Source organism: Apus apus, chromosome 8 (genome assembly GCF_020740795.1).
Source record: "Apus apus isolate bApuApu2 chromosome 8, bApuApu2.pri.cur, whole genome shotgun sequence".
NCBI lineage: Eukaryota > Metazoa > Chordata > Aves > Apodiformes > Apodidae > Apus > Apus apus.
In genome coordinates, this window is record NC_067289.1 from 2,762,572 (window position 1) to 2,785,062 (window position 22,491).

Here is a 22,491-nt window from a genome sequence, read left to right on the forward strand (position 1 = left end):
AGCACAAGTTGAGAGGCTGAGAGGCCTGGTGCCATCAAAAAAGGGGTGTGTGTGTGTGTGTTGGGTTTTGAATTTATTAATTTTTAACTCACTTGGGTGCTTGTTACTGAACTAGTCGTGGCTGACAGGGACACCATTCTGAAGGTGGCTTACACTGCTGTATTTTGTCTATCCTACTGGGGTAACTGAAGAATGAAGTCTTTTGTATTATAAGAACATGAAGCAAAGTTGAGTTGGCAGATTCCTCTTCTGTCACTGCCAACCCTGGTACTGCACTGTTCTTCTTCTCACCTGTCCCGTGTGCCCTTGTTCACTAGTCATGATACTAGTGAAGGTCCATGGCACTAATTTTCTCCTGCCTTCAAGCATCTGTGTCATGCATCTCATCTTTGGAGTCAGCCCTTTGGGGAACTCACGTGCACTTTTCTGGTTATTACTAGCAAAGTGACTGCTGGTCTTGGGAGTTTTACTAGGTTTTCTCTTTTTCTTTGGTGTTTCAGGTGGGCAATTTTCATTGAGAAGGTGATCTCAGGAGCAGACTTTACTTGTATTCTGCTCTGGGGTAAGAGATGTGGATTTTGGGTTTTGAAAAATTTATTTATTTCAATTTTTATCTCTTAAGGGGAATGTAATCTCCTAACCATTTTCTCAGCTGTCATATCCTGCATATCAGAAAAATGTAGATTTTTTCTGTAGGTGAAGGAGAGCAGAATAAGCAGGCTGCTGAAATGTAATTGTTGCCACTGCTCAGAGATAGACAAAAGGGTAAGCAGCCAGGTCCTAGCAACAATCTGTGTTTTCTTTTTAGTAGGGATTGAGATAAATATTGCCAAGTTCCTTATGCCTTCGCTTCAGCAATTGCTGTCTCCTGGGGGAAGCTTCTTCCTGCAGAAGGAAGAGGTCTGCTCTGACTTTCCAACAGGCCTTTCAGTGAGAAAATCCTGTTTGTCCGAGGTGTTGAACTTGCAAATTCTGTTCAACAGCATCAATAAAGTGAATTCTGGGTGATCTGTCAGAGAAAATTCACAAGGATTTACTGAGAGCTCTCACCTAAGAGTTTTTCCTCTTGTTTGCTGGATGGTGGGAAGTTTCCTAAGATTCCCTTGCTAGAGTGTCTTGGTTGGTTTTCAAGGATGTGATTGTTGCCTTGAAGTTGAGTGTTTCCTCCTTTTGAATGCCTCACATATTGTTTTCCATCTCCAGCTCATGAAAAGTTAACTCTGTGCAAATAACAAAGCCCTTTTTGGTAAATAACCACAGTTCTTAAGCTCTCTGCTACCTTTGGGCACGAGCTGGGGGAGCGTGGAAAGCCCCTGTGCTCTGTCTCTGGTGGGAGAGGTCTTGCCTGGAGGTGAGAATGGATTCAACTCTGGAGCCTCACAAATCAGTGTTATGTTAATGGGTGAATGTTAGAGCAATTCCGCAGAGAGTTGGCACCTTTCAGCATCCTTTGCTGATGTGTCAAGCTGTGATTTTATTTCTAGTCTGTTTTCCATGCACTCCATACTGTTTGCTTTTTTTCAAGATACTGGGTTGTAAGACATTCCTGTGTAGTAAAGCTTAGGCTGGTGTTCAGAAAGAAATCCTTGAAGAGCTCTTTTGTGAGGAATGTCTTGTAGGTGTAGGAAGTTGTCCCACATTCCTTTGTCCTGCTGGGCTTTTTTGAAGTGTCAGGTGGATGATGAGCAGAAGGGACTCTTCAGCAAGTCACAGGAAGAAACGTTTCCAAGCAAAAGGTAGGAAGTGTGTTAGTGAGTACTGATGGATTTGTGCCTGTTGATTTATCTCTGGAGCTTGTCACTGAACACTGAAATTCTCTGGCACCTGTGTTAGGAGAGTTGAAAAGCTTTTTTTGTTCATCATCTCCCTGTTACTGAAGGTTTAACTCTTTTTTTTCTTTTTCCTGTGATATTTTTCATCAATCATTTTTTCCAAAGACTCGTAGCATGCAGGATGTTTAAAAGCAAGTATTTCAGCCCAGATTCCAGACCAGCAGCTATAGCTGCCAGATTGTAGGGTTATGGAAAACCTGCTTCATTAGAGGAAAGTTCACATTCGTTATATATGGCAGATATGTACAAATAGGATGCAAGAAGGTTTTATTGTGCATATGTATTCAGATGGTTAGTATTACGTTTCCACTAGTTTGCTATTTTCTAAATGAAATTGATCCACGGGGATCAGTTTGCATTTGATTTCCTAATTTTTTTAACTCCTCCTTGTCCTTTCAACCCTGCCTAAGCTGATTGTTGAAGTGAACTAATTCCATGCATTCCATCTAAGAAGGCTTCCTCTGAGAAAGTGTTCTTTCTACACTGGAGAAAAAAAAAGCAGCTTTAGTAGTTAAGAGCTGATTTTTACTTCTTTAGCCATGTCTCCTGGTGCTTAGGATGGTATGAAAATAGAAATTTTGTAGTGCACATTTGCAGCAGCTGTTGCAAAAAAAGGAAGAGCTTAGGATTTAAAGTTAGTGCTTCAGACATCAGGTGCATTTTTAATGAAAGGAGGAGCTGGGGTGGGGGGGAGGGAAGATACCTCTCTTCAACAAGGTAAATTGCACAGGGCTAGGAGAGTTGTAGGTATTTCTGGAGTAGGTTGCACAGGCTTGGGAAGCAGATGGTGGTGAAGGGATGTTGGAGCTTGAGGATCATACTCTTTCCATGTGGATGTTCACCCTGGAGTGGAAGCTTCTGGTCTGACCAGAGAGATAACTCAGAGGAGCTGCTCAGGAGTGGAGGCATCATTCTCTGGAGCATGTAAACCTTTGAATAAATAGAATATTTATATAAGGATAATAACTTGTTTAACTGCTTAATTTATTAATTTATTTATTTTTGTTTCATTTATTTCAGTGGCTGTGAGTCAGGAGCAGCAGTTGGGTTGCTTTGTGAGGGCTGAGGTGGTTGGATGTCACACTGCAAAAATTTCTCAGCTGTTTATGAGGAAACACAAATTATGGCCTGGTGTGTTAAGAAAACAGGCACTAATTTCAGTCATTTCTGTACACAGGAATCTACCAGAGGGTTGAGTAGGCAGCTGGGAAACCCTATTATGTCAGCTATCAGATTGCTGTTAGTCTAGGGTTGATAATTGTACTGCAGCAAGCAGTGTTTCAGTGAGAACATTCTCATCTGACTCTTACATTGCACACTCTTGATTTTTTAGACATTATCTTCCAGAATTATGTTATGATGAGCTGAAGTCTGTGACCTGGGGTGACAGACACCTAAATACTGTTGTCATCCTCAAGAAGAATGAGTTACTAGTAGTGCATGGTATGAGATAGATGGCTTCATAAGTATATAATCTAATTTTTCCCATGCAAGTTTCTTTTGTACACTCTGCTTAAAAAGGGAAAAAAAAAAGTTGAAGCTAGACTGCATTTACACAAGGGCATTTAAAAAGAAGTGTTTTGTCAAGCTGCTAGACTGACATGATCCAATTTTGTCATGAACACAAGGGCTGCTCAGCATCTTTGAAATTTGAGAATGAAAACTGGCTTCTCCCTTTCTCAGCTGCTTCAGATGTTTTGTTATGCTAAACAGTGCAAAGAATGACAGACTTTCTCTATGGTGCTGCTTGAATTTACCTTTTGTTTGTGTTCAACTTCAGTTGATTCTTTCAAGTTTGTGCTCAAGGGTGGGAGGGACGAAGATGTGGAAATGAATGATGAGATTGTGGGGTTGCCTGGGTAAAAGGAGCAATTTTGCCTGGAAATTTAAGCACAGTATTGGTCTTACTGCTTTCACGTGGGTTGGTATAGGTTAGTCAAGTCCAAGTAATGAGAAACTAGGTCCTTGAGTGTCGTGCATTGTCTGCATATGGACTTGTTTAAGGAGGGTTGCCAAAGCAGAACTGAAGCTTGTGTTTTAAAACTGTTCATTGTTGATTGCCAATATACTGCTTAAATCAGTAGAAACAATTTCTGAAAAGCTTTTTCTCCTCTGCAGAAATACCAAGTTTTTTGTACTTCTTTGTAACCTTCTCCAGCCCTTTCTTTCTGTGACTGGTTTGCCTAGAAAGTCATCATTGATGAACTGCCCATTTTCTCTGGCTGTGGTAATGCCTCTGTTTTTCTACTAGATCCACCTGTTTTTCTCCTTTTATCATTCCCTATATGACACAGAACATTCCTTACCCATTTGGGTCTGTTCCAGGATGCTGGTGTATTTGTCCTACTTCAAGTGCAAGGTGGAGAGAGTGTGAAACACCTTTGGAGGAATCTGTCATCTTGCAGAATTCCCTTTTCCCTCCCTCCCCACCAGTCAGGAGGGTTTAGTGTAGTACTTTACCAAGTGTTCTTGAACCTGAAACAATTGGGAAAAGAAGCTTTGTTTCTAACTTTTTCTCAGCAACCTGTTCCCTAGGCTGATTGCATCTTATGCTGCTGCTTGTGTTTGACAGAGATGTACACATCTAAAAAACAAGTTAAAAATGGAGGTATCTGGTTTAGGCTGTGTAATGAGAGTGACCTGCTTAATTTGATACCATCTTTTGAAGGTACCTCTGCCCAAACCATGCTTTGGAAAAAAGCCTAGACTATCTGGATAAAGGTAACAGTTCTATTTTAGTATAAGCTCCACCTGAGTTAGTGCTGCTGAGGCCTTGCCCTCCACATCCTGAGCATCCTCACGGAATCAGGGAGTTACACTGACTGAGGAATATACCCCCACCTTTTTTTCTCCTCACCTAGTGCCAGCTTGACTCCTTGAGCTCAGCTTGCTGAAGGTTGAACTTGAGGAACAATTCGAGGCAGGTTTAAGTACGTGTGTCTAAAGGAAAAAGGGGAAGTAGAATTAAAACAATGGAGTTAGACTCAAACTATTGTGGTAATGGAGCCTAAAGGGTTTCCTGCAAACTCTTTAATTTGATGTCTACTCCAGGGAGAGTTAATAATAGCCCTTAATCAGTCTGGAAATCTGAGCAGTGAGGAGCCTGGTTCATTGTGTGTAAAAGAGGTATTTAGATAACAAGAAACAGTGTCTGATTGAATAGAGGTAGCTCACAGCCAATGCTGAGCAAGCATTTCTGAACCTGTTCCACATTTCACCAAGGCTGCTCATTGTCCTCTTGATCCAAGGCTGCTCCTTGTCCTCTTGATCCAAACTTGTGGGAAGAGGGGTGTCAGATGTGATCTGCCCGGCCTGTTTGCAGGGGTATCCCCATCCTCTGTCTTGAGCAGCACAGGGCTGTCAGAGTCTGGCAGGCTGTGCTGGTGTTTCTTTGGTGAGAGTTTAACCTGTGCAACACCATTTTGTGTGAAGCTGAAATATCCCAACTGCAGAGGGCTGGAGCCTGCCTGCTGTGGGGCTCTGGAGCGCACACGGTGCTGCAGCATCGCCCGGGTGATTCCTGTGGGTATGGGGGAAATTTCTCTCCCTCCTTGGGGAAGACAAGCAAACATGAGGAAGGCCAGGAAGGCAGTGAGGGAAGTGATGGCAGCCTGCATTAAGAATGCTCAGCTCGCACACCTGGGCAGTGAGGTACAGCTCTGGTTAAGGGAGAGGATTCTTCCCCTCTACTCTGCTAGATGAGATCCCACCTGGAGACCTGTGTCCAGCTCTGGAGCCCCCAGCATAAGAAGGACAGGGAGCTGTTGGAGGGAGTCCAGAGGAGGCCAGGGAGAGGATCCAAGGGCTGGAGCAGCTCTGCTCTGGAGCCAGGCTGGGAGAGCTGGGGTGTTCAGCCTGGAGAAGAGAAGGCTCCAGGGAGACCTTAGAGCACCTTCCAGTGCCTCAAGGGGCTCCAGGAAAGCTGGGGAGGGGCTTGGGACAAGGGCAGGGAGGGAGAGGACAAGGGGGAATGGATGAAAACTGGAAGAGGGGAGATTGAGGTGAGACATGAGGAGGGAATTCTGGAGTGTGAGGGTGGTGAGAGCCTGGCCCAGGTTGCCCAGGGAAGCTGTGGCTGCCCCATCCCTGGCAGTGTTGAAGGGCAGGTTGGATGGGGCTTGGAGCAGCCTGGGCTGGTGGGAGGTGTCCCTGCCCATGCAGGGGGGTTGGATCTGAATGATCTTCAAGGTCCCTTCCAACTCAAGTGAGTCTTGTGATTCTATGATCAGGCTACAGCATCTCTCTTAAATTGTTGCTTTATATGAATTTGAGGCATCCCTGTTATTGCTGACATGCATGAGTATTGATCTCCAAACCTGCAATAATTGAATTTATGTACTGGAGAAAGTATTTGCTGAAACATTCAAATATAAGCGGAGCAGTACTTGTTGTTTATACAAATACTGAGAGTTTCTTCTGGTGTGTTGCTGCTGGTCCTGTTCTTCACCCTCTTCCTCTCTCCTTTCTCATTACAGGTCTCGATGCAGAGTTGTCCTACGTGAGGAATGATGTGGTTAATCACTATGCATTGTCCTTCAATCTCTTAATACCCAGTGAGACCAACACTCTTCACTTCAGCTGGCATGCTAAATCCAAGGTAGGGCATGACTTCTGTGTTTGAATGCTGGATGCAGGATCTGTGTAGCTTACTGAATACCCACTCTCATAATTTAATGGCTTTTTCCTTTGCAAAAATTAGCATATGCCAAGTGCAGAAGAGTTATGTATATGATTGCAGGCAATAAGTGAAGAAGATATCCAGACTTTCTTATTTTAGAAAAGTTAAGCATCTTTTTTGATGTATTTCATGCTTGCTTTTAGCAAACTACACGTATGTACAAGCTACTGGCTGTGGGATCTTCTGGTGGTGCCTTGAACACACAGAAGGGGCAGCCATGAACTGAAGTCTCTGGAAATCAAATGTAAAGCAATTGTGTTATAGAGTTTTCTAGAAACGTGTTTGGAGACGAGAAGAGCCTATAAAAGTAGCATCTAGTATGTTATTACTGAGCCCTGATTAAATGGAAAGGGATTTTTATTTCAGTTAATCACCATGGCTGGATCATGCAGCAGCAGCTGTCATAAAGACTGCGTGTGCTCTTACATTTTGAAGGATTTCCAGTTACTTAACCATTTATTTTTGTGTACGAAACGATCTGTTTAGTCTCTGCCAGATGTTCACTCTTTTCTTTTTTAAACTTGAGCCGTGGTTTTTCTTAAGTAGGAAAGCCTGCAGTAGGAACAACTCCACCAGTGCCATTTCTGAAGATCCCTTCTGCCAGTGTTCTTTTTCTTGAGGTGTTGCTCTTTACAAGATGTGATTGTTGGTCTGCAACAGTATTAGGTACAGCACAAGCCAGCCCTCCTCAGCATCCTGTTCCACCTTCCCAGGCAGTTCAGTCTCTTGCCATTTGAACAGAACCTTTAAAGGAATTTCCTTGTTGTTACAACCTGTCCCTGCCCTGACTTTCCTTGGGCCTGTCTGGGAATTTTGAGTGGGAATTTTGAGTAGGAATTTTGGAGCCCTGCTTCCATGTCTGTGATTGCACCCCCTGACATCTTCTCTGCTGCCTTTGTGGGGTGGTGTAGTGCAGTAGGAGCTCAGAAACTGGGTTATGTTTCTACCCATGGCATCTTCACTGAAAAATATATTGATAACATAAATGCATCCTATTAAGTTTTAGAAAGAGGGAGGAAAATAATGGGTCCAAACGAAGTCAAACCAAATTAATTGTGTGGAGGGAAAGGACGAATTTCCAACAAGAACTTAGGACTCGGTGACTAGGTGACTAATTAACTTCAGTGGAAACAAAGTCTTGTCTATAGTTCAACAGTTGGTAAGCAATTTTGGCTGCTGAGTTTATAAAACTGACTAGAGCAGGGGAATCTTTTTAAAAATTCCTGTAGCTTTAAGAAATAGTTTTGAACAAGTAAATTTAAAAGTATCAGCAGGTGAGGTTTGTGGTGGCTTATTATTTTTTTTTTTTCACACTGCACTTTCAGTTCTGGCCCAAATTTTCAAGAATTATGTCAAGATTGGCTTCAGGTCTGGCCTTTTAAATTCAAACTGTCACAAAAGTGCCACCTTTAGGCTTCATGTAAGAAACTTTGGGAACCTTAAATCACCGATACGCTCTGAAAACAAGATAAATAAGAGACAGTTTAAGAACAATTATCGAAAGGGAAGTAGCTTTTCTTGGTTTTTTAATACTGTAGAAGTTTCTTAATGTCTTTTATCTCCCAACTGTTGTTACAGGTTGAGTATAAACTGGGATTTCAGGTGGATAATCCCATGGCTATGGCTATGCCCCAGGCCAACATTTCTCTTCAAGGAGATGTTCCTCGCACCCTTTCAGGTAAAAAAACCTCCCCACCCCTACACCTGAGTAGCTGATGCTGAGAGTGTTTACTTTGTTTTGTTCAAAACGTGGATACTCTTGGGTAATGGTGTAATTTTTCTTTATTAAGCATCATCTTTTATTATTGCTCTTGGGTCCTGAGGCTGTTTGTGAGGTGTTCAGGTGCAGGGGGCCCTGAGAGTCTTCTGGATATTGGGAGTGGGTGAGGCAAGGCCTCATTTTGGGCCATTTTGAGTCTTTTTGGGGGCATTTTGAAGCATTTTGGGGGGCTTTTGGATTTTTGGGAGGGTTATAGGGATATTTTTGGAGTTTCTGAGGAGGTTTTTTTTGAGGGGGGGAGGGTTGTGGCGTGCTTAGATCTGGGGGAGGTGATGGGGAGAGCCCTGGGGTCTCCTGGGCTTTGGAGGGAGGAGGATAGACCTCATGGGACCATTTTGAGCCATTTTTGGGGGCCATTTTGGGGGGCATTTTAGTGTTTTGAGGGTTCCAGAGAGATATGTGGGGTGTTTTGGCATGCTCAGATCTCGAGGGAAGTTGAGGGGACTTGTCTGTGGGGGTCTCCTGGATATTATGGGGAGGGCAAGGCCTCATTTTGGGCCGTTTTTAGCCATTTTGGAGGATTTTTGAGTGTTTTTTTTTTTTTTGGAAGTGCTGGGGGTTTTTTGAAAATTGCTTCTGTACTTACTGAGGCATAAGGCAGGATAGAGCAACAGTGCTGATGTTGTTCAAAAGGGAATTAAAGATTGGGACTACTAGTCTGAGAGTAATATATTTCCCCTTGTTTAGTGGAGGATTTTCCTAGAGAGGGAATGGTGACTTTTCTTTTAGATGTGTGCACACACACCAGGTTCCCTTTCAACAGTCATAATTAGCAATTGCTAATTTGAAAATCCATGCCTTTTAATTTTTCTGGCCTGTAGAAATGACATTTCAAGGTGTGTGGGAGTTGTTAATACATTAAAATGTTTGTGGCAAGTTTTAAAAGTGAGAAGACTTATTTTGAGTATGTATTAGCTCCTCCATAAGATGCCTACTGGGAAGAGTTATATTTGTTTCAGGAAATGTGACAATGATCATAATTCCTTGCTTGTCCAACTGTGGTTGAATGGATCAGTTTGTACCTTTGTGGAAGCAGACATTAGGATGTTAGGCTTGTTGTGTCAGCTCTGTTGGCATCAATAATACTGGAATATAAGCTAGAAAATAAACGTCATATTATTTTAAGCTTTGGTTCCAGTCAGATTTGCAGAGACCAAACTATTTCAACTTAAGAGTTGTGAAAAAAGCTGACCCCCCTGGCATTTGGAATAGGAATGAGGAGAACTAAATGTTCTGGGTTTCTGGGATAAGAGGTTTCTCTTGGGACAACAAGAGAAATTCCAAAGCTAGTCATTTCTCCAAAAATGCAATGTTAGTGATCTGTAAACTTTTAATATCCTTCATATAAAGCAATAGAAAGTCTAGTCCTTGTCTGAAATGACAAAGCATGAAGGCTAAAATAGCACTTCTTAAATACATTATAATCATTGAAAAGGACCCTTTTCACTTAAATAGTTTCCTCACAATGTCTGGAAAGTGGTTGAATGTGATTTTAATGCCTGTTTGTTTCTGTTTGCAGTGTTCCGTGTCGAACTCTCCTGCACTGGCAGACTTGACTCTGATGTCACAATACTCATGCAGCTCAACTTGACAATAAATTCCTCCAAAAACATCACAGTTTTAAATTTCAAACGAAGGAAAATGTGCTACAGAAGTAAGGGATTAAAAATATTTTCAAGGTTTTTTTTAGCTTTAAGAGTGTGATAGGAATAAGGAGCGGGAGGGTGTATGATCCAGGACACAATTAACAGGCCCCCAGAGTGAATGTTGGAGAGAATAGGAGGAAGCCAGGTCAAAAAAAATTGCCAATCAGGTGCAAGTGGGGATTTTTGCTAAAAGCAGAAGCTGATGGATGAGCAAATTCCCCAGGTTTCCTGCTGCACTGACTGACCTTTTTACTTACAGCGCACAAAGACTTTTCTCTGCTGTGCTCAGAGGGAAGAAACTAGTTTCCTCAAAACTGCAGCACTCTGAATATTCAAGTTGTTCTACAAATGAACAACTAAATCTACTTCTAGAATGAGAGAAAATTGGCTATTTAATTAGTCGAAGCAGGTGTTGGTTTTTCAGACTTAGTGCAGAATGATCTTGGTAGATAATGCAGACATCAGAAATCCCAGATGAACTCTTCTGCAGTTTCACTTGGGAATCTGAAAGCACAATTTATTCTTGTCTAGTAGGGACTGTTGCTGCTTCCTAGAAGTGTTTTCACAGGAATCAGAAGGAAGTTATTTTGGAGACTCCCAAGAACTGTACCCTCCTTAAAAATGGCTGTGGTGTTCTGTTCTCGGGCAGCGTTTGAGGATGGCCACCCTCTATTTACAAGCTCCTCCTGGCTCTGTTCTGTTTACTCAGAGCCTTTTAGACCAGTAGTTGGTTTTTCAGAGGGGAGTTGGTCATTTCCATTGAGCAGGAATGTCTTAAGGATGAACTCATGGAAGTGGGGATGATTGAAAGAGCCAGCAAGGCTTTTTACCACGTGGTGTTGTGATACTCATGGTCCTTGCATGGATGTTATGGGAAGATAATTCTTAATTTGAAGTGTTTCTAGTGAAAGTGGAGTTCTTGCTGATAATGTTCTGAAGGAAAGGCACGCTTACCTCCATTTCGTGTTCTCCTAGGTACTTTTCAAATGTTCTGAGTGCAGACATCAGCACTGCTTATACATTTGTAGCTGATTGAGCTGCTGAGTGTACAGAGGTTTCCATAGACACTGTGCAGTTATCTGGGTGTGAGAGATAATCACTCCTACATAGCTTAGGAAGTGACTCTCTTACAAAAATTGTCTTTCTGTGTGTTCATAAAAATGTCAGTGACTCTTTTTTGATGCATATTTATTTGATGGGTATAGAGCATCTGGGGATTTCTGATTTAATTTAGTGCCTAAGTTAAAATATGCAGGAGCAGTTTTGCTCTAGGCATTTGTAATACTTCTTCCTAAAGTTTAAATAAATAAATAAAATTGTCAGATTTTCCCTTCCCTGGGGGAGGGAAAAACTATTTTCACTAGTTCATCAGGCTTCACTGGCTTTTCATGGAGCTGGAAGGTGCTGTACTGGGCAGAAAGCAGCTCTTCACAGCTGGGAGCAGGGAGGGTGATGTGCAGGTGGGGCTGCACCTTTGCAGCCAAAGGAGCTCTTGTGTTGCCTCAACTGCCTGCAGGTCCTCAGGTCACCTCCACCACCTGCTTTCCTTTGAGTTGCACTGCTGGTCCTAGTGACCAGACTTGTAGAACATTTACTGAACATTTATCCCCTTTCTAAAGGATCACTGTGCCTTTTGTTCTGTTTTTATGAGTAAATAGGCATTACCTTTTTCATCCTTCTGTTTTAAAGCACTCATGACTTGTAGCATCAGCTGAGAAGGCACAGTGCCCCTGGCTGCATCTCTGACTTCTTCCTAGGAGGAGCAGAATTAGGATTTCTGCCAAATGCTCAGGGTAATATTGACTGAGCATTGAACAAATGATTTTCTCTCCTGTAGTAACGGATTCTGTGAGGTCTTTGTTGTTCAGTGTCTTAGCATCCACTCGTACTCTGTACCTCCTCTTTCTACCATCTGCTGCTTTGGACTTTGGTGGACAAGCCCCAGAGGGTTTTTTGAGGTAGGTAGATTCAGTGGGTTCCAGCATGGCCTCCATGGACGTATGTACTGGGGGTGAAATAAATCCTAAGACTTCTGTGTCATAAAGAAGTGTAATTTTTATAATACAGTGGTTAGGTATTTCAAGTGAAAATCTGGAGATAACTCTAATCCTTAAGTCAGCTCACCTGTTTAAAAAGAGAAGTGTTTTTCCCTAACTGAGGCAATTGACTTTTAATAAGTTTGTGCCAAGCTTAATCATTTTCTCTCATCTCTTTAGAGCTTGAACCAGAAGTAAAATCTCCAGCATCTGACAAAAACAGCAGCAAGGCTATCTGTAAGTAATTGAGTGTGCAACTTTGGGTGTGAGAATGAAAACCTTGTGATGTTCTGTTTCCATAGCATTCCCTAGACAGAATCCCCAGGTAGTCTGTACCATACCCAGCATTTTAGTGGGTTTTTTTGGCAGTTCATTATTTGAACTGGCAATATATACTAGTGAAGAGGAACAACACTATTGCAAGTCTCCTAACAATGGATTCTTTTACCATGTCTTGGGGGCTCTGGTTTCCTTACATGACTCTGATCATGATTTTCTTGACTTCAGGACCTCTCCTGTCTGATTTGCTGTTCTGACTTGCCAGTAGAGAATGAATTGGATGGGGTGGTTTCTTTTCCTCACTCCTCTTCTAGCTGGAAATACCATCAACTCACTGTGCTCAGTCTTTGTGGCACCCAAAGTGTAAATAGTTTTGCCAAAATGCTTTTTGAAAGCTAGCTTTTATCCTTCAGTGGGAACCCTCCTTTCATCCCAGTAAACAATCAAGGCCCTGCTTTGCTGCAGCAGGAGTTATGGTGCCCACTTCTCTGGGAGTTACCATGGCCTGTCCCTTCAGGCTGGCTCCATCTCCCTGCTCCTGGGTGGCAGGGCACTGGGGGTGAGCCTGGGGGCAGCAGCACTGCCCTCTTGCCATGTCAGCCTGCTGGGAACTAACAAAATGTTGTTTGTTGTGGGTTTTACTTGTGAGGGTTTTTTTTGTTTATTTCTTTTTAGGAAGGTTAAGTAACTTTTCACCTTTCTATTCCAGTTGATCCTGTAAATGCAGCTCCCACCACTTCCACCCGTGTGTTTTACATCAGTGTTGGTGTGTGCTGTGCTGTTATATTCCTGGTGGCAATAATATTGGCTGTCTTGCATCTCCACAGCATGAAAAGGATAGAGTTGGATGACAGGTATGTATTCCAGCTTTTCAAATGCATTTTAGGGATGCATTGACCCAGACTTGTGGGAGTTCTGGCCTCAAAATGAGCACTCTTTAGTAGCTTGTTGTTTCTGCTCTTGATGCCAAGCTGTAAGATTTTGTTACCTGTGCAGAGTAGTGAGAAGTTGTATTCCCCATCCCTGGCAGTGTTGAAGGGCAGGTTGGATGGGGCTTGGAGCAACCTGGGCTGATGGGAGGTGTCCCTGCCCATGCAGGGGGGTTGGAACTAGGTGGTCTTTAAGGTCCCTCCCAACCCAAACCAGTCTGTGATTCTGTGATGGTTCTATGAAGTGTTGTACTACAGAAAGGCAGCAGGTCTTCTGCTGTATATGGGGTGGGAGGGTTGTGGCTGTTTCCAGAATAGTTGTGGGGGGGGACACACAGTGGGGAAATCTGGACAGAATCAGACCTACAGGGATTTTCAGGATTGAAGGGAAATGTGATAAATACCTGGGCACGCTGAAAATACTTGTTTTTCCTGCCTTCTGCAGGAGGTTCAATTTCAGTTTTCTCTATTTTGATTGATTTACCACTATTCACTTTGGCCTTGGGGTGAAATCTGGGGCTTGCAACTGGTTGCTTATCAAGATGAAAATGGGCTCTCAAGTGTCTTTTCAATCCAGAAAAACAAAATTGGCACATCCATGCAAAAAAAAAAGCCTTGTAAGGTGAACCCAAGGTCAATATGGTCAGCTGAGTGGGGATTAAGCCCTGAGGCACAAGGGAGGCTGAAAAAGCAGGTGGGCTGAGGCTCTGCTGGGGCTGTGTGGATAAACTGCTTCAGATGCAACTGCTCAGAAGCAGGCAGTTGTGAAACTCAATACTGGGGGAAAACTGTCAGGCCTGTGGGTGGTCACCCCTGTTGAAAGGATGTCTTGAACAGTTTCTGTTCCTGCCTGCAGCCTCTCAGAGGAGCTCTATCTTGTCACCTTCCTCTCTAGCCATTCATCTGTTTCTTTGTGGTTTTGCTTTCTTCCATTTACTCCTGTGGTGTCCACAGACCACTTGGGTTTTTGAGGGGTGTTGGTGTAGTAAGTAGTAATGGTTTCTCAGAGCCTGATTATCCAACCAAAGGACTTGTTTGTTTTCCTCAATTCATTTGTGCCTAATGATCTCCTGAAGGTTTTTTTTAGTCAATAAAAGGTGTTAAAGGATGTGCAGCTTGAAAAAGGAAAAATCTTACATTTACAGAGTGTGGGAATAGTGGTATCTAGGAGTTTTTGAGAGACTGATTCAGCCTAGTGGTGTGATCAAATGTCCTTTCAACCACTCCTTTGTACTTGATTCCTGTGGAGATACAAGCTAGAAACTGACCTGATGTTAATACTCTGTGGTTTGCTGGTGTTGAAGCCAGTATATGGCCTTCTGATTTCTCTGAAGTTTGTGCAGGTAGTGGGATTTAGTTCTTGAGACTTCTTGAGCCCAAAAATGCCTGAACCTATCAAAAACTTGGGCTCTTGGCTGAGAGCTGGGGTCAGCTGGTGTCGTAGCAAAGCTGGGCCAGAGGCAAAATGTGCCTGAAAATCAGGATCTGTGGAGTTTTATTTTCAGAAGGGGCAGCATGGACAGGAGCCAGCAAAGAGGCTGAGGTGGTGTGTCAGTGCTTGGTTGAGAAGCTGGGTCAGTGTGATAATCTATCTCAGTGTTATGCACTGACGTTACATATGATCAGTGACTGCTTAATGCAGCAACTAGCCAGGGAAAGAAGAAAGAGAAGGTGAGAGAAGAAACAACTTCTGATTTGGTTTTCAATAACAAGCTCAAAATGTTGCTGTAAAAGGGTTCTGAATAAAAGATAACATCATTAGGGTTAATGACCTCCCAGGAGCAACAGAGGCTGAAAAACCCTCTTGCTGTTGCTCTTAGCTTCAAAAACCAGAAGGAAATAAAAACAAGGAAGGCTGTTAAATAGAAGCTAAAACCAGGCAGCTGAGTTTACAGGCAGCACATGGACCATTTAAGAACACTGTATTGAAAACTCAGAGCAAAGACTTGCATACCTCCTATCAAAGGCAGTTGAAAAAGTGCCAAAGAAAGTTGGCATGGCTGAGCAGCAGGATAATGGAGGTTATTAAAAGCCAGAAGGCTTTGGTCAAAAAGCTGACATAGTCTGCAAGTGAGAAAAACTAGGAAAACTCAAACATGAGCAGATCAAACCTAAAATAAAAAGAGAATGAAGCCAAGCAAAAAGGTAGTTTTTCAAACTTGCAACAGGCATGAAAAGAAGAATTCCTTTTTCAAACTTGCCTGCAGCAGGAAGCTAGCCAAAGAAATCTGTGGGGCTGGTAGGTGATCAAGTTACAAAAGGAGTTTCCAGCCATAGCAGGGAAATGAAATGCAAGTTCCTCATCAGTGTTTAATGCATGACCATGCCAGGACACTTCTTTCTGGAAGACTTTGCTGGAGAGTGGACAATATTGAAGCAGCTTGTAGATGTAATAGTGCCAGTGGTTAAAAGAAGCAGGAATAAGTTGCTAGCACCAGAGAATATTAATTCAAAAACTCTAAAGGAAGTTCAAGTCCAGTAGCCAGACCTCCTACAGTGGGTTTTAACCTCGTGCTAAAAACTGTGCTGGAATCCTGCACCTGGAGGACACTGAAGGTGGAAATAACTTCTAAAAAGTTTCCAAAAAGAGCTGTAAATCAGTAAATTCGGTGTATGTATTTTGAAAATTACTGACTTTGTTCTAAAGAAACAACTCGGTGAGTGCATCTGTGATGATGGTATGATGGGAAGAGCTGACTTGGCATTCTTTATATTTTTCTTTAAAGGAAGTCTTTGCTTAAAAAGTGACAGTGGTCCTTGAGAGCATCACCAAGCATGTCTAAAAATCCCCCAGGGATGGTTAGCACTGCTTGGTCAGTGCTTGACAGCAGCCTCAGAAGCAAACTTGAGTGTTGATTATTTGGCAAGGCAGAGAGGGTTATACCCCCAAACAATCTTTTCTTGGTTCTCCCAACGTCGTCGGGAGAAATGGAGAAGCTTTTAAGTTTCAAGAAATGAGGGGATGTTTGTGTGTGTTTGGGAAGGAGATCAAAAAAGCTTCTTCCAGCCCAGCTGCCTGACAGGTACTGCCTTTGCCTGCAACCTTTCTCACCTGTTCTTAGGCTGTTGCAGCTGCAACAACTCTTTTTTGTAGGATTTTGTCTATAAGGATAAAACAGAAAATGTTTTATCCTGTGGTTTTAAGCCGTGTCTCCTGAATACTACATGCAGCTGTGGTCCTTCTACCCAAAGAAAATATCTCAAAGCCACATTGTAGGTGGCTCTGGAAGGGGCAACAAGTGTCCAGGTGGGTCTGTGAAAGAGGGCTGAGATGGGTACAGTGGTGTAGGGCAAACAGGTGTTGGAAGGGGTTATCTAGGGAATGTAGTTTTGGTATTTGCTCCAGCCCAGAAACTAAAAGGCATTGGATAGAGCCCAGAGCAAGCAAGAAGAGATCACTCTGGCTGAAGATGCACCCCAAGCTGTGTTGGGTGGTAGGAGTACTTCTCCATGTGGCTCAGGCTGCTGCTTTCAAACTTCCATAGTTGTATGTGGTCCCCATTGGGATGTTGGTGCTATGAAATAAAGGTGTACAAGTCTGGGGCCTACAGGAGAGCTGGGGAGGGACTTTTACAAGGGCTTGTAGGGAGACAACAAGGAGGGATGGATGAAAAATGGAAGAGGGGACATGGAGGTGAGACATGAGGAGGAAATTCTTTGCTGTGAGGGTGGTGAGAGCCTGGCCCAGGTTGCCCAGGGAAGCTGTGGCTGCCCCATCCCTGGCAGTGTTGAAGGGCAGGTCGGATGGGGCTTGGAGCAGCCTGGGCTGGTGGGAGGTGTCCCTGCCCATGCAGGGGGTTGGAACTAGATGATCTTCTAGGTCCCTCCCAATCCAAACCAGTCTGTGACTAATTTTCTGGAATGTAGTTGTTTTGGTGTTTCTGGTAGGACAGGGTGGTTCTTGTGAGGAAAGTTTTGTCACCTTGATTTTTTTTCAGAAGTGAGGGGAAAAGCACTGGGAAAAAGGGCAAATTCTGCAAAACAAAGATCAGGAAGTTCTTCACTCTAAAAGGATAGAAGTGCTGAGATTCCTGAGTTACCAGAAATGTGTGAGAGACTTAAAAAAAATGCCATTTTTTCAAAGTCTAGCCTGGAAAATCTTAACTTTCGATCCGTTCCTTCTGAGTTTGTGAAAATGACAAGCTGTGGTGTTCATGTCCTGTTTTGTTTGTTTTGAAACAGCATGAGTGACAGCAGCAGCTCTCAAGGTTTATCCCAACCTTCCACACAGACCACGCAGTATCTGCGAGCTGACACCCCAAACAATGCAACTCCAGTAACCAGTAAGTGTTCATCTAATTACAGACCTTTGCAGCAGACCCTCTTGCACACAGAGTTATTGGATTGTAGGGGACTCACCAAGTAGTCTTTTTCTAGTTGCTACAACCTGCAAAGGGAATCAGTGAGGAAAAAGCTTTACAAGGGTGATACATTCATGATTTCTTTTTGTTTCCAGCTCTAGCACAGGGAACAGTGAAGATAGAAGGAGAAAAAACGTTGAATGCACAAAATAAACACGAGGAACGTTCTTAGTTCTTCCCTAGTCTTCTTAAAGTTGTTTTCAGTCATGTTTATGATCAAAGAGATTCTCAGGATTTTTTTTCAGTGATTCATGAACTTGTACAAAACTTATTCAGGCCTTTCTGACTGTATCTAGAAGTCTGCAAGTACCAGAAGAGGGCACTGGCACTTTGGGTTACGTTCTGCTGGAGTAAGGCATCTTTTCTCACTCCCAACAGGTCTTCTGGCAGTCTCTGACCATGATCTTTTATTTCCTTGTTGTCAGGGAAGTGCAATGCCATGTTAATCAGCTGCAGTACATAAGGAGGAGTTTTATTTACTTGGTGTTAATAATGAGACTTGATTACATGACACTGTGTAAAATTCTTGTGTGATTTCCCCTGCTCCGCGGATTATTATATTCACATGACTTGTGTTTGTTTTTTAATACTATAATCTTGTTAAGATTAAGACATAATCTGTGTAAGTACGTGCTGTTTGCATGTCTTTATACCTGTAGGTGGTGCTGAGGTGAAGCAGTGTGCTTGTGTTCTCATTGTAAGGGTATTTATATGGGTTGGTTTGGCTCTGCTGGCTCCTCAGGTTATCCTACGTTACGGATAGAGAAGAATGATCTGAAAAGTGTCACTCTGATGGAAGCAAAAGCTAAAGTGAAGGACATAGCCATCTCCAGGGAGAGGATAACTCTAAAAGATGTGCTCCAAGAAGGTATGTACAGGACTTGGACACCTGTTGGCTACGTCACGGTGTGTATGTGTGTGTATATATATATATACACACACATATATATGGAGTATTTTATAGCTAGATTTTTCAGAAATTAATCATAGGTGACATTTCTGATCTCTTGGAGGAGAAGAATGATGAATGATGTTTGCATTTGGGGTGTGGAAGAGGTGGGGAAAGCAGTTTCTAGAATTCATTAGACCACAGGAGCAATTGACCATGCTTGGTAAATCATCCAGCTTGTCTGTTTTAATAATCTGGTCCTTTAAATAAAGGTAAGAGTCAGATGGCTAAGAAATGAGGTAATCAGTTAGGGTTGGAAGTGGCAAACTAACTCACTTTTGTGACTTACTGCAGGAGATTTTCTCCAAACAAGCAAACACAAAAAAAACCAAAGCAGACAGTCCCAAAGCCTACAAAACCCTTGGTTGTCTAAACTCATTAACTCAATTTCATCACTTCTGATTTGGAAATCTAATCAGCAGATGCAACAGGTCTGATGTGAAAAATTCAGGGGTTACCTGCTTCTTTTATTTAGTGTTTACTTTGGAAGTGTGCATGCACAACATCCACTGGTTCTTATTGAATTTGGGAAACAGACCTAAATATGTAGAGGTTTTTGTCATTATTCTTTGTTGCTGCAACTTCATCTGTGTTCCCTGAGCCTGATGAGAAATGCAGCTTTCCAAAGTTAGAGGTCTGAGATACTCATTCTTTGGAGGTCACTCAGTGCTACAGCTCAGCTTCAGATGTTCAGCACCAAGTGACAGAGCTGCCCTAAGCCACCAAGATGCTGTTGAATCCAGTGTGGACCCAGTTAATAGTGGGATCTTGTTTCTTGGCCTCCAGCTGGCATTTTGGGTCTGTCAAAACCTTCAGAAGTTAGAGAAAGGACTAGAAGACAGATCCTGATAAGTCATCCATATTCAGGGTGGTGGCAGAGCTGTCAACTGAGAACCAAAGAGTCTCAGAAGGGAAGAGGTGAAGAACAGAAATGTTTGCATTAAAATTTCAAGAATTCCTAAGTGCTGCCAGTGGAACTTAAACATATTTTACATGTCTTGGCCAGAGATTCATTATAAACCTCAAGTAGTTTCCATAGCATGATCTACTTGAACATGTTAATCGTTCAGGAGAAGATGGTTCTGCTGTGGTATAACCAGTTGGAAGATGCAAATCACCAGGTCTGAGAGTGTGCAAAGGAAGAGGGATCTGTAGGGGCCCTTTGTGTGGCTGGGCTTGTGCAGCACCTGGATCTGAATCTGCATCAAGCTCCTGTTATAGTAGATGTAATAGTCTGAAGTTGTGCCAGGGGAGGCATAGATTGGATATGAGGAACAGTTTCTTCCCCAAAAGGTCTGTCAGGCCCTGGCCCAGGCTGCCCAGGGCAGGGGGGGAGTCCCCATCCCTGGAGGGGTTTCCAAGCCCTGGAGATGTGGTGCTGAGGGACATGGGGCAGTGGTGGCCTTGGCAGGGCTGGGTTAATGGTTGGACTTGATGGCCTTAGAGGTCTTTTTCAACCAAAATGATTCTGTTCTTTAAGTTTCTGCATCTTCAGGAGCCAAGATAGGGTTCAGTTGACTGTTTAATAACTTGCACTGTATATTCCAGGTTGCTTCTGGTCTCTAGTTAAATTGCTTCTCAAGGAGGTCCCAGTTTGAAGATCTTTTTGCCAGGTTTACTTAGAGTCTCAGGGTAGATGACAGAAGTGTTGCACTGTCCCTGTGAAGTATTTAGAAACCAAATGTGGCCCACACTTCATTCCAGAAGATGTACAACCAGGCTAAGACTCTCAGCCTAATCCAACAGGACAAATCAGTGAGAAAGGGATGCAAGATATGAGTAAACTGCAGGAAGATGATGCACACCTTGGTGCCACAGTAACAGGGTGGCAGAAAAGCATTGCCAGCCTGAGTTGTGTAAAAAGGTAATTCTTTGTGTGTTACCATGCTGCAGCTGTTCAGTTGAGCTCCTCTTCCTGCAACAGCATCCTTAACATTTTCTGAATGGAAAAATGTTGAAGAGACTGAAAATAAAACCAAATCCCAAACTGACCCAACACCTTCCAGCTGAGGTGAAACATTTCTCACGTTATTGAAATGTTTTTCAAACTGTTCCATGCATACTGTGTGGCTGAAACCAGTATTTCCCTGGGAACATTTCAAGAAACCTCATCTTCCTGAGAAATGTTTTGACTGGAGAATTCCAGATGAGATGAGAAGAGGACAGAGCTGGAGTTTTAGTGCAGGCAGCTGCCAAAAGACAGAAGTGCCACAAAGAAACCAATCATCAATATTGCCACTGATTTGAACTGGATCTTGCTGCTATTGTTAGTTGTCCCCTTAAGTTTTAGTTAGCTAAAACTTGAGTTACCTAAAACTTACCTAAAACTAAGTTTTAGTTACCCAAAACTTTCAGCGTTTGCTGCAGGTTGTTCTGAACCCACCTGGTGCTGGAGCAGGGTTTGGGTTTTAGATTGCTGACTCAATGGGCATTCAGCCCTTGTTCCTAAATTTCTGCTGTGGCTTCTTAGTTCTTAAAAGATATTACTGTTAATATTACTGTTATAAATGTGTTTTAACTACATGATACTCACTGTATTTTCACTTCATAGGTACTTTTGGGCGCATTTTCCATGGGATCCTAATAGAAGAAAAAGACCCCAGTAAAGAGAAACAAGTTTTTGTCAAAACTGTTAAAGGTATGTTTCCATAAAGGAAGGACTTTTGTCACCAGGTTTTTTTTTGGGTTGTGATGCAAGCTGAGTGTATCAATCTGTCCTTAAAAAACAAAATAGGCAAATGGCTGCTACTTAAAAAGCAAAAGCAATTTGGATGCTGCCTTCAGCCAGAGTGAACAGACATCTTATATGGAAGAAAAATGCATCTGTCCTCCACAAGTGCCTTCAGTCTTGAATACTTTTGCTTATTATTCTTCTAAGTAAAAAAATATATTTGGGTTTCCCCCCCCCCCTCCAGCATGTCATTGTTCTTTCCATCCACAACCTTTTCCCCTGCAAAATGGCTGAAAAAGGCACCTGCAATGCAGCTGAAAGTGTCTTAAGAACCTGTGTGGCTAATCAAAAGATGGGGTGAAGTTTCTGTGGGGCCAGGGACCAGCTGTGATTACTGAACACAGGCAGTGGGAGCTTAGCCTCCCTTCCTGCCTCTCAAATCCTTGCCTCCTTGGCAGCCTGACCTGCAAGGTCCCTCCACCTTGGTGGGGTGGGTGCCAACAGTGAAGCAGTGCTTGGTGTGCAGCAGGAGGGCAACCTCTGAGTAAATCTGGCTCAGCAAGGAACCAGCCAGCAGAGCTTGACCTGTGTTCTGGGACAACTGCCCTTGTTTCTGCTCATGGGATTAATGAAGGGCTGGACAGGGAGGATTTGCTGACCCTTTCCCATCTCTTTCCTCTTTGCCCATCCTCACGGGCACTTCTAGATTCGTGGTGACAGTTACTCTCCTTATGACAGGATCATTCCATTATTCCTTCAGGAGTGCCTTTGAGATGCTACATTTTCATTCTGTAGCCCTTTTCCTCCCTGTTGAGTCCAGAGGGGGCTTCTGAACAGTAGATAGGCTGCCCTTTTGGAAGGTGTTGGTAGCCACCTTTTAGCATGATGTTGGTAGCTAGACCTGTGTGGTCTGAAGTAGTCATAGCCCTAACAAAGGTGGTGGTCCTCTTTTATAAAGGCAAGCTTTTTTGGTAGTGACTTCTAGCAAGGAGCATCCTCAATTAGAAGAAAAAAGTATGCTTCTTTCCAGTATTTTGGGAATTCTGCTCTTTTCTGTTTGACCCTCCCTGCCAAACAGGTCTGACTTGTTTTGCTTTGGTTTGATACAGTTTCCAAAAGACTTCTCCCATATCACATAAGTGCTCCTCACAGAGTGGTTGGGGTTGGAAGGGACCTCTGGAGATCACCCAGTCCAACCCCCCTGCCAGAGCAGGATCCCCTAGAGCAGATCCCACAGGAACATTATGAAGCCATCTAACTTGGGGCATCATTCACCAGTCTTCCCTTAACCTGCAGTCCCCTTCCTTGTGTTACTTGGTGGGTCTGGGCC

The 22,491-nt window shown here is 43.1% G+C and overlaps 1 protein-coding gene across 2 annotated transcripts in view; it reads left to right on the forward strand.

Annotated features, from left to right (window-relative positions):
- RYK (receptor like tyrosine kinase) overlaps positions 1–22,491 on the forward strand; it is a 55,300-nt gene that overhangs the window by 8,512 nt on the left and 24,297 nt on the right. Inside the window, exons 2-9 of one of the 2 annotated variants that reach the window (XM_051625948.1) lie at positions 6,308–6,429; positions 8,089–8,188; positions 9,810–9,944; positions 12,153–12,209; positions 12,961–13,105; positions 17,363–17,463; positions 18,275–18,409; positions 21,042–21,128. In XM_051625948.1, the coding sequence (XP_051481908.1) occupies positions 6,308–6,429; positions 8,089–8,188; positions 9,810–9,944; positions 12,153–12,209; positions 12,961–13,105; positions 17,363–17,463; positions 18,275–18,409; positions 21,042–21,128 (882 nt within the window). The remainder of the gene's footprint in view (positions 1–6,307; positions 6,430–8,088; positions 8,189–9,809; positions 9,945–12,152; positions 12,210–12,960; positions 13,106–17,362; positions 17,464–18,274; positions 18,410–21,041; positions 21,129–22,491) is intronic. The other variant, XM_051625949.1, reaches the window with a different exon arrangement.